Genomic DNA, 9,565 nt, shown 5'->3' with positions numbered 1-9,565 from the left:
GAGCGGGGCGGGGGTGGGGGTTGCGGTGGGTAGTCCTGGCAGGCTGGGGGCGGGGGTGGGGGGGACTTGGAAGCTGTTTCAGGGACCAGCCTAGAGCGGCACTGTCCTGACCGGGGATGGGGGGTGGATGAGATCTGTCAGCTCGTGGATTTGGGGGGTGGGGGACAGAGTGTTGGGGGCACCTCGGCTCTGTCTCTGCCTGGGAGTGGGGAAGGTCGGGGCAGTGGTTGTGAATGGGGGCCTTTGTGAAATCCAGCAGACGAGCTCTCTGCGGTCCCCACCCCGGGCCCGCGTTGGCTCTGGCAGGTTTTCAGGTGAGGGAGGTTGAGGGGTGACTGGCACCTGCTGCCTCCCTGGGCTTTCGCGGGGGAGGGTGTGTGGTGTGCGGTGGCTGGGACGTCTGTCGGGCTGGAGCGTCTTCTTGGGAATCTCCTTTCCTTGTGGGGATGGAGTGTTCGCTGTGCTTCTGGAAACTTCTGTGAGCCTTCCTTCCAGCCCGACATCCTATGTCTTCTGCAGCCAGATGACCCTCTTGCCCAAGGTCGCCAGCTCTGTCTCAGGGGGTGGGGACCGAGCGTCTGCAGGTGGGGTGCAGCGGCCGGGGTGGCCTGGGGTCACTGCTTCTCGGCATCCTGCCCTTTGTCACATCCATCCTCCAGTGTGTGTACCACTTGGCTCCCTAGGGCGTCACCCCTGTGTTCTGAGCTCCTGGTGAGTTCAGTCTGGGGGGAGACATTCTTTTCTCCTGCAAGCTTCTCTGGGTCTGGAGTGTGTCGGCCACCCATCCGTGGTGGCCTCGGGGAGGCCCCGGGAGGATGGAGTGGCAGCCGCAGTGACGGTGCATGAGGCTGGACCAGGCAGAGAACGGGGGTGCACGAAGGCCTGCTTCCCTGCCGGTTAGTTGGCCAGGACCCTTGAGTCTGGAGTCCTGGCTGTACTTGGCCCTCTGCCCAGGGGCTGCGGGTACTGAATCCCAGGGTTTGACGGACACAGGGCAGGAGGCTCGCTCCCTCCCTCCGGAGAGCGGACACCGGTCCCGGGCCCAGCCTCTTTTCAGCGACATTCTCTCACGTTCTCATATCGTTTCTTATCTTCAGGTGCGTTTTAAAAAATGGGACAACCAATGTAGGATCCCCGAAGGCCCATTTTGCAAATGGGTCTGCTGAGGGTTTCCTGTGTCTGCTGAGCACCTCCTGTGTATGAGTCTGTTGGGTCCTCATGCAGTAGCTGATGGGACGGTCACTGCAGCCTTCCTAGGCGCTGGCGTGGTGGCCCTCAGTTCCCGGGTAAGGAAACAGGCGCCGGGGGAGGTGACTTGGCCCATACCTGGAGAGTGGGGACCCCAGATGCAGACCCGGGTGAGGGGCCCAAGGAGCAGGTGTGCCCTGCCGAGGGCTTCCCAGAGATTGTCCCCCGTTTGAGGAGAGCAGGTATTGTCCCCCGTCTGAGGAGAGCAGGTATTGTCCCCCGTCTGAGGAGAGCAGGTATTGTCCCCCGTCTGAGGAGAGCAGGTATTGTCCCCCGTCTGAGGAGAGCAGGTGCAGAACAGAAACTGGAGCAGTAGAGGGGTGACAGGTGAAGCAGGAGGAGGGACTGCAGTGAAGGGGGCGTGTTCGCACCTGGACAGGTGGAGGAGTGCGGCCCCACCCTTCCTCCCGGCCCCTGACCCCGCCTCCCGTGTCTCTTGTGGAGGCAGGTACCCTTTGGCCACGGGCCTCTTCGGCTTTGTCTGATATACCTTGGTTTGGCTTTGGGTGATACTGTGAACCGCTAAAAACACTTTGTTTTTCAGTATTTAAAACAACGTATCGAAATGGAATTTGCACAGCGTAGACTGAATCACGTCATAGTGTGTGCTGGGTGGCGGTTAGGACACTCCCAGGGCGGTGCAGCGCCCCCCTCACCCTGTCTAGTTCCCGAGTATCCCCATCTCCCGAGGAACCTCCCACCCGCTGAGCAGGGCCCCCCTGCTTTCCCCGCCCACAGCCCTTGGCAACCATCCATCTGTGTTCTGTGCTGTGGATTGATCTGGTCTGGATGCTTCTGACAAATGGAAGCATATAGTATGTGACCTTCTGTGTCTGGCCTCTTTCAATTAGCACCTTTTTTTAAAAAAAGATTTTATTTTTAAGAGCCGTTTGGGGTTCATAGCAAAATCGAGAGGCGGCTGCAGAGGTTTCCTACATGCTTCCCATCCCCCTCAGCATACACTCCGCCCCCTCCGCCAGCGTCCCCACCGGGGCGGCACCCTTGTTGTAACCACGACCCTCAGCACCCTCGTTAACACGCAGAGCCCCTGCTGCACACTGGGGCTGGCTCGTGATGCTGGGTATTCTGTGGTTTGGACAAATGTGTGATGATGTGGACCCAGCCTTATAGTATTGTATGGAGTCATTTCACTGCCCTAAAAAATAGGACTTTTAAAATGCTCAAAACTGCCTCCTAAAGAGAGAAGCTTTGTGAACTTCTGTGAAGCTAGGATATCAGAAAGTCAGCCTCTTGTGCGGTAATTCAAAAGAAAGTAAAACGTTCTCCGGTGAGTCCCTGGTTAGCAGTACTTTGGGGCTGGGAGGTCCTGAAGGTGAGCATGGCTGCACCTCCTCCCCTCTTGCTCTGTGTGACAAGGGACTCCTGCGTCCCCTGGGTCTTCTGTCACCAGGAAGGAGGCTGTTACGGAGGAGTGGGGTTTGTTAACAGTCCAGTAAGCTCCTGGGCACGTGGCCCAGCGGTTATAGGAAGGGCCCGCCTCTCCTTCCTCTGTGTCTTATACCTGCAGGACTTGCACATCTGAAACCCTGTCCCCACTGGACAGTGACCCCCCGTCCCCGACCCCGGCCCTCCACCCTGTGTCTGTCTCTGGATGTGACTGCTGCAGGTGCCTCGTTGCAGTGCCGTCCTCACGGCTCGTCCGTGTTGTAGCTCGTGTCAGAATCCCCTTCCCTGTGCAGGCTGCACGTTTACACCACATTGTGTCCTCGTTCCTGGGACAGTGGGCCATTGGTTGCTCCCACCTTTTGACGGCTGTGAGCAGTGCGGTGTGGACACAGGTGTCCAAACGTGCATCCGAGTCCCTCCCTCGGGTTTCCAGGCAGATTCCCAGACGTGGGACCCCTGGGTCCTGAGCGGACGGCAGCTTTTGACGGGCGTTGTCTCTCCTGCAGGCGCCTGCAGCAGGAGGACCAGCAGTTGAGGACGTCGTCTCTGCCGGCCATCCCCAACCCCTTCCCCGAGCTCTGCGGCCCCAGGAGCCCCCCTGCGCTCACGCCGGGCTCCTTACCTCCCGGCCCGGCTGCTGCGAAGCAGGTGAGCCACCCCTGGTTGGAACGCCAGGCTGCTCGCGTGCGGAGTTAGGACAGACGAGCTGGCTCGTGGCTCTGGGAAGAAGGGAGGGAGGCTGTGGGATCTTTGCTCTGTGCTCTTCTCCTGTTGCTCCCAGGCTTGTTGCCTGGCAAGGCTTTTTACTTTACCGGCAGCTTTTAAAGCAGCAGCTTCTGCCTTAAGGGGAGACCGTGAGGTGCCTGTAATGCGCCCATTGTCCCCAGGGAGGACGCAGGCGGAGCTTCGGTAGGCCATCCGCGGCCAAACCGCCACTCATCGCCTTGTCAGAAGGCTGGGCTGGCAGTTCCGTCCCTCCTGGCTGGCAGGGCCTGGCCCCGGGGGGCTGCAGGCTTGGGAGGGGGACCCGGTGACGTTCCACAGTGGGGTATAGCACTGACAGTAACAATAATAATAGCAACAACAAAGATGACGAAAACAATATTCTATGTGGTTTATATGTTTATTTACATAAATAACATTTACTTCTCACCTGAGAGTTCGGTACAGACGGTACATCTGGTGTACTTTTGGGAAACGGAGGCCCAGCTGTGAGTGGTGGAGCTGGTGGGGGTCCCGGTGTGGGCGGTGGAGCTGGTTGGGGGCCCCGGTGTGGGCGGTGGAGCTGGTGGGGGGCCGGTGTGGACGGTGCAGGGTGTGGACGGCGGAGCTGGTGGGGGTCCCGGTGTGGGCGGCGGAGCTGGTGGGGGTCCCGGTGTGGGCGGCGGAGCTGGTGGGGGTCCCGGTGTGGACGGCGGAGCTGGTGGGGGTCCCGGTGTGGGCGGTGGAGCTGGGCAGCACCTAACACCAGGATCTGGCTCCTCTGATCTTAGCCACTAAACTAGGTCTTCCTGGGCCCTTGATGTTGTTTCTTTTCAGTGAGTGTATTTCAGAAGCCTCGTTGCCTTTTCTGGTGGAGCCACTCTCCTGTGCACTTTCCACCCTTGTTGTCCTCAAGCATGATACGTCGCACATCCTCTTTCTCTGCATATCCGTTCCCTGCACCATGCGGGGTCTGCGCTCTTACGAGGGAGACGTTTCTCCCGAGGCTCGCCCGCTCCCGAGAGCTGCTGCCTTCTGACCTCATGCCTCGCAAGCGGGCTGCGCCGTCCCCGTATCAGCACCCAGAGGTGAGGTCAGGGTCCCTTTCCGCGGCCAGCGCTGGCCGGGCTGCAGCCCTCATCACATGCCTGAAGTCCATCTGGGATGTCTGCCTGCCTGGTGACCTTCTGCTTCAAATAAGGGTCTAGACAAGCTGTCTGTGGGTTGGGCACTGAGGTTGTTTACAACATTACCCGTCCTAAAATAAGACCATGAAAATATTATCTGGCTCTCGCAGCGGCTGGCAAGAAAGCCAGCCTCCACCCCGTGGACTGTACAACTCTGTAAGCAGAGTCAGGAAACCCAGGGATTTTGCCTGCTGTTTTTCCTGGGATCAGAGTTGGTTCCCCCACAAGAACGTTGCATTGGTGCCTGAGTTTCTGTCGCCAAGCTTCCTCCGCCCTCTGGGACCGGCGACCAGGAAGGATGCCCCACACTGAGCCCTACGCGTAGAAGGAAACTTGGTGTTCTTCGTTGTTTGCTAACTGGCTCGAAGGGATGTTTCTTGGCCACGCTGGGTTCTGAGCTCCTGCATGCGTGTTTTGTTGGTGCTGCTAGTAGCGATGCCTGGCAGCCTCAAGCTGCCCGCCCAGTCTCAGTGACCATGAAGGGGGCGGGGGCCCCTCCTTTGCCACTTACCTGAGGGCAAGAGAAACCTGCTCTTCCTTCTCTTCCCGCAAAGTCAGAGGAGTCAGTGGGATTGGCGCCCAGTCAGGAGCTCTGACGGAATAAGAATGGACGCAGTGTGCTGGACACGTGGGGCCCACCTAACGCCACCTCGTTCACCGGAAGGACGAGGTCCAGTGGGAAAGAGGAAAGTGTGAGCCGTCTGGAAGGAGCTGGGCACGGGGGAAGCCTCTGTATTCACTAGTCAGGGTGGTGGAAGGAGTGAAAGATTCAAGCAGCCGCTCGAAAGGAAGAACCCTTGTTGCCCAAAGTGGTCTAGATCCCCTCAGATGAGTCAGGGCCTCCTCCCCTGTGCTCTGGCTTTCTTTCTCTGGGACCACTTGACAGCTGCTCAGTGGGCAGGTGTGGGCAGGTGTGAGCGGGAGTGGGCGGGTGTGGGCGGGAGCGGGCAGGTGTGAGCGGGAGTGGGCTGGAGTCGGCAGGTGTGAGCAGGTGTGAGCGGGAGTGGGCGGGTGTGAGCGGGAGCGGGCAGGTGTGAGCAGGGGTGAGCAGAAGTGGGCAGGTGTGAGTCTGCAGCTGCTGTGATGTGATGTGACGGTGCCATCCGGCTTCCCGCGTCCTCCACGTGAGGCATCCAGAGGGTGCAGATGCCTCTGGGCAGGCCATGCCAAGTCTGCCCTGGGTTTGTGTCCACCCTGCGGCCATGTCCTTGCCAAATGCTATGGGAGAGGCATCCTGGGCTCGTCTGAGCCTGCCAAGTCTGCGTGGTCTGGTTGACCTGTGGGCTGCACGCCTGTGCCCCCGGAGAATTCCTCTGTTCAAGCCCTGACCCCACTGTGATGGCCTTAGGTTCGGGCCTGGGGAGGTGGGTGGATTTAAATGAGGTGATGGGGTGGGGCCCCCGTGGTAGGATTAGTGCCCTCAGAAGAAGTGCAGAAGAGACCAAAGCTGCTCCACACCCGTGAGGACACAGCAAGGACACGGCTGCAGACAAGCCAGCAAGGGTCCTCTCCAGAACCCGACCCTGTGGGACTTTGACCCTGGACTCCCGGCCTCCAGAACCATGAGAAGTAAGCGTCTGTTTGAGCCACGGGACTGAGTTCTTATATTATGGGAGCCCGGGCCATGGGGGTGGGAAGAGCTGAGGTTCGTATAAGCATCCTGGTTCTCCAGCTTAAACCCATCGTGGGGGAATGGAATGGTGGGGGACACCGTGCTGACCTTGCCCACCTTGCCCTTGACCTTCTCAGGCCCCCCGCACTCTGCATCCCCCACCCCTGGAGCTGGGGTTCTGCCTCTGCCACCACGTGGGCCCCGGCTGTCACCTGCGGCACCCGCCCTGCCCCTGCTCACACGTAGGGCCCCCGTGAGCCCGTCAGTCATAACCTGGCAGGTCTGATCCCCCTCGGAAGTCACTGGGGCCCCAAACCCAGTGACGCCTCCTCCTGCGTGGGTCCCCTGGGAGGGGCGGGCGGTCACTGGCCTTGTGTGCGGACCGGCGGTCTCTCTCTTAGACACGGGCTTCTTGGGTTTCCTGTTTCTTTTATTGTATTGTATGAATTTTAAAACAACCACCTTTGGTTCATTTGATAATATTTTTAAACCAGAGTCTGTCCATCGCATTTAGCTTGGGTTGCACTGGGGCTTTGCCAGTAAAGTGCGAGAGCACAGACCTGTTCATTCGTGGCGGGAATGATGTATGGGGCATGTCCGAAGAAACCGCCCGCTTTGCCCATGAGAGTCTGGGAACGGTGGCCGGACAGATGTTCATAGTGTCTGCAGGCGTCTACCAGTCTTCCTGGGTTATCAGAAACAGACGAGTGGGTCTTACCTGCAGGTCCAGATCTTTGACAAGCATCATTCCATCATTTATGTGACGACTGATGACGTATCATTTATCTAGTGATTTAGTTTAATAACATCGCATCACTGATTTACCAGAAATGCAGACACCTGACTACTTCTTTCTGAGTGATAACTTTCTTACCTCTAGAGGGGAGTGAAATTAAATTAGCGTCAGGAAAGTGAATGTTGGTGGGAGAAATCACCGAGGCATCTTTAAGTCCTTTGTGACTCAGGTGGCCGGACAGATGTTCATAGTGTCTGCAGGCGTCTACCAGTCTTCCTGGGTTATCAGAAACAGACGAGTGGGTCTTACCTGCAGGTCCAGATCTTTGACAAGCATCATTCCATCATTTATGTGACGACTGATGACGTATCATTTATCTAGTGATTTAGTTTAATAACATCGCATCACTGATTTACCAGAAATGCAGACACCTGACTACTTCTTTCTGAGTGATAACTTTCTTACCTCTAGAGGGGAGTGAAATTAAATTAGCGTCAGGAAAGTGAATGTTGGTGGGAGAAATCGCTTCTTGGGTTTCCTGTTTCTTTTATTGTATTGTATGAATTTTAAAACAACCACCTTTGGTTCATTTGATAATATTTTTAAACCAGAGTCTGTCCATCGCATTTAGCTTGGGTTGCACTGGGGCTTTGCCAGTAAAGTGCGAGAGCACAGACCTGTTCATTCGTGGCGGGAATGATGTATGGGGCATGTCCGAAGAAACCGCCCGCTTTGCCCATGAGAGTCTGGGAACGGTGGCCGGACAGATGTTCATAGTGTCTGCAGGCGTCTACCAGTCTTCCTGGGTTATCAGAAACAGACGAGTGGGTCTTACCTGCAGGTCCAGATCTTTGACAAGCATCATTCCATCATTTATGTGACGACTGATGACGTATCATTTATCTAGTGATTTAGTTTAATAACATCGCATCACTGATTTACCAGAAATGCAGACACCTGACTACTTCTTTCTGAGTGATAACTTTCTTACCTCTAGAGGGGAGTGAAATTAAATTAGCGTCAGGAAAGTGAATGTTGGTGGGAGAAATCACCGAGGCATCTTTAAGTCCTTTGTGACTCATTTGGAAAAGACCGGCTGTCAGGTGGACGGTGATGACGGTTCCAGCAAAGATTTCTGAGCCGTGGGACGGAGCGTCTTCCCCGAACCTCATCCCGCAGTCCCCTTGGTGCCGGTGGCTTCTGTGGTAAGGGCCCCGTGGCTCTCGGTGCCTTGGTGGACCCAGGGGACCTTAGTCCTTCTTCGGGTGTTGCCAAGTGTGCGTCAGATCCGCTGGGGTCTTTAACGTCCCCCTGGCACGTTGCCCGGACTCAGGTGGACCCACAGGCTGTGGTCCCCCAGGCCTGGCACGTGGGGGGCACTCAGGGATGGCTTACAGGAGCTGATGTGCAGAAAGGGCTCCGCAAGCTGGAATGTCAGCCCAGGTGTAGAAAGGATTATGTTAAATAGGGTTTAAAAAACGATTCTGTGCACGTGCAGCTGGGAAGGACGGTGCCCGTGGAGAGAGAAAAGCTGCTTTGACTAAAAATGGGTTTTGAGTCAAAAGTGCACAGTGATCTCTGCAGAAAAGCAGGTCTGACCTCTGCTGCAACAGAAGGTTTCCTGAGTTAGCTGCTTTGCTGTGTTCTGTCTCGGAGGCCACCGTCCTCCGAGAAGGAGGACCCGACCCGCAACATAGGAGCCGCCCCGCCCCAAGTGGAGGGACCAGATGTGGAGGAAGGTGGAGGAGGATGGGCCGGGGCGGGGATCACAGGGCTCTCCGTCAGCCACAGGCGCAGCCTCGTCTAGGCCCCTGTGGGGCGTGGGCCGCCCCCGGTGGCCCTGTAGGAGTCCCAGCAGCCTTGGACCTGAGCGTCCCCCGGCAACCCCGCCCCTCCGGGCTGTGTGGGTGCAGCCTCTCCCGTCGGCCTTGGAGACGGAGCCCAGCCCTTGTCTTTCAGCCTCACCCTGGGAGTGGGGCCAACAGGTGACCTTTCAGAGAAGCACTTTCTGTAGACACACCGTGCAAAAGTGATGAATCAGGCTGAACTTGGCCCGTGGAGGGAACCTGTGAGGTGGCAGAGGCTGGATTAGGTCCTCTGAGGGGCAACTCGTGTGTCTGGAAGGGGGTCACCAGAAAGCACGAGAAATCCCTTCCCTCCCTTCCAGCGCGGACAAGCAGAGGCTGCCTGTGAACCGGCTGATGTGGACAGGGGTCACATGCGGGTCCTGAGCCCATTGGGAAGGTCCTGGGATTTTTAGCATCTGTCTCATGGCGGTTAGTGTCCCAGCATTTCTACACACGGCAAGGAGGAGGCTGTGTCCATGGGGGTAACCATGGCCCAGCAGCTGCATTACTTTGGCCATATGCAGAGGCAGGACATGAACTTGGCCTGGATGAGTCCATAGCCCCTGGGGTCCTCCCTGTCCCTTGCAGGGCCCCAGCGCTGCACCCGCTGGGCTTGGAGGAGACCCCAGACTACTGGGCCTCCTGCGAGGGCTGAAACTGCTCTCCAGACACAGTGCAGACTGGCGCAGTGCAGACTGGCGTTTGCTGTGGGGAAGGATGCTTTTGTATGCGAAGTGGCGGGAGCTCGACACGTGGTTCTGAGTAGCCTTTATCCTGTGGAGGGCGGACGGTCTGGAAGCTCTTAATCCACCAAGCAGGAGCCCCT

The 9,565-nt window shown here is 57.6% G+C and overlaps 1 protein-coding gene across 4 annotated transcripts in view; it reads left to right on the top strand.

The window, feature by feature from the left end:
- The window catches only part of LOC114486364 (growth factor receptor-bound protein 10-like), a 96,132-nt gene extending 92,164 nt beyond the window's left edge, over positions 1 to 3,968 (top strand). Inside the window, exon 7 of one of the 4 annotated variants that reach the window (XM_055085135.1) lies at positions 3,162 to 3,968. In XM_055085135.1, the coding sequence (XP_054941110.1) occupies positions 3,162 to 3,351 (190 nt within the window). In that variant the 3' untranslated portion in view covers positions 3,352 to 3,968. The remainder of the gene's footprint in view (positions 1 to 3,161) is intronic. The other 3 variants (XM_055085136.1, XM_028490283.2, XM_055085137.1) reach the window with 3 other exon arrangements.
- Positions 3,969 to 9,565: the final 5,597 nt, after the last annotated feature.

Source organism: Physeter macrocephalus, chromosome 5 (assembly GCF_002837175.3).
Source record: "Physeter macrocephalus isolate SW-GA chromosome 5, ASM283717v5, whole genome shotgun sequence".
NCBI lineage: Eukaryota > Metazoa > Chordata > Mammalia > Artiodactyla > Physeteridae > Physeter > Physeter macrocephalus.
The sequence above is the reverse complement of the archived record's forward strand: the minus strand, read 5'-3'. Positions and strand labels throughout refer to the sequence as shown.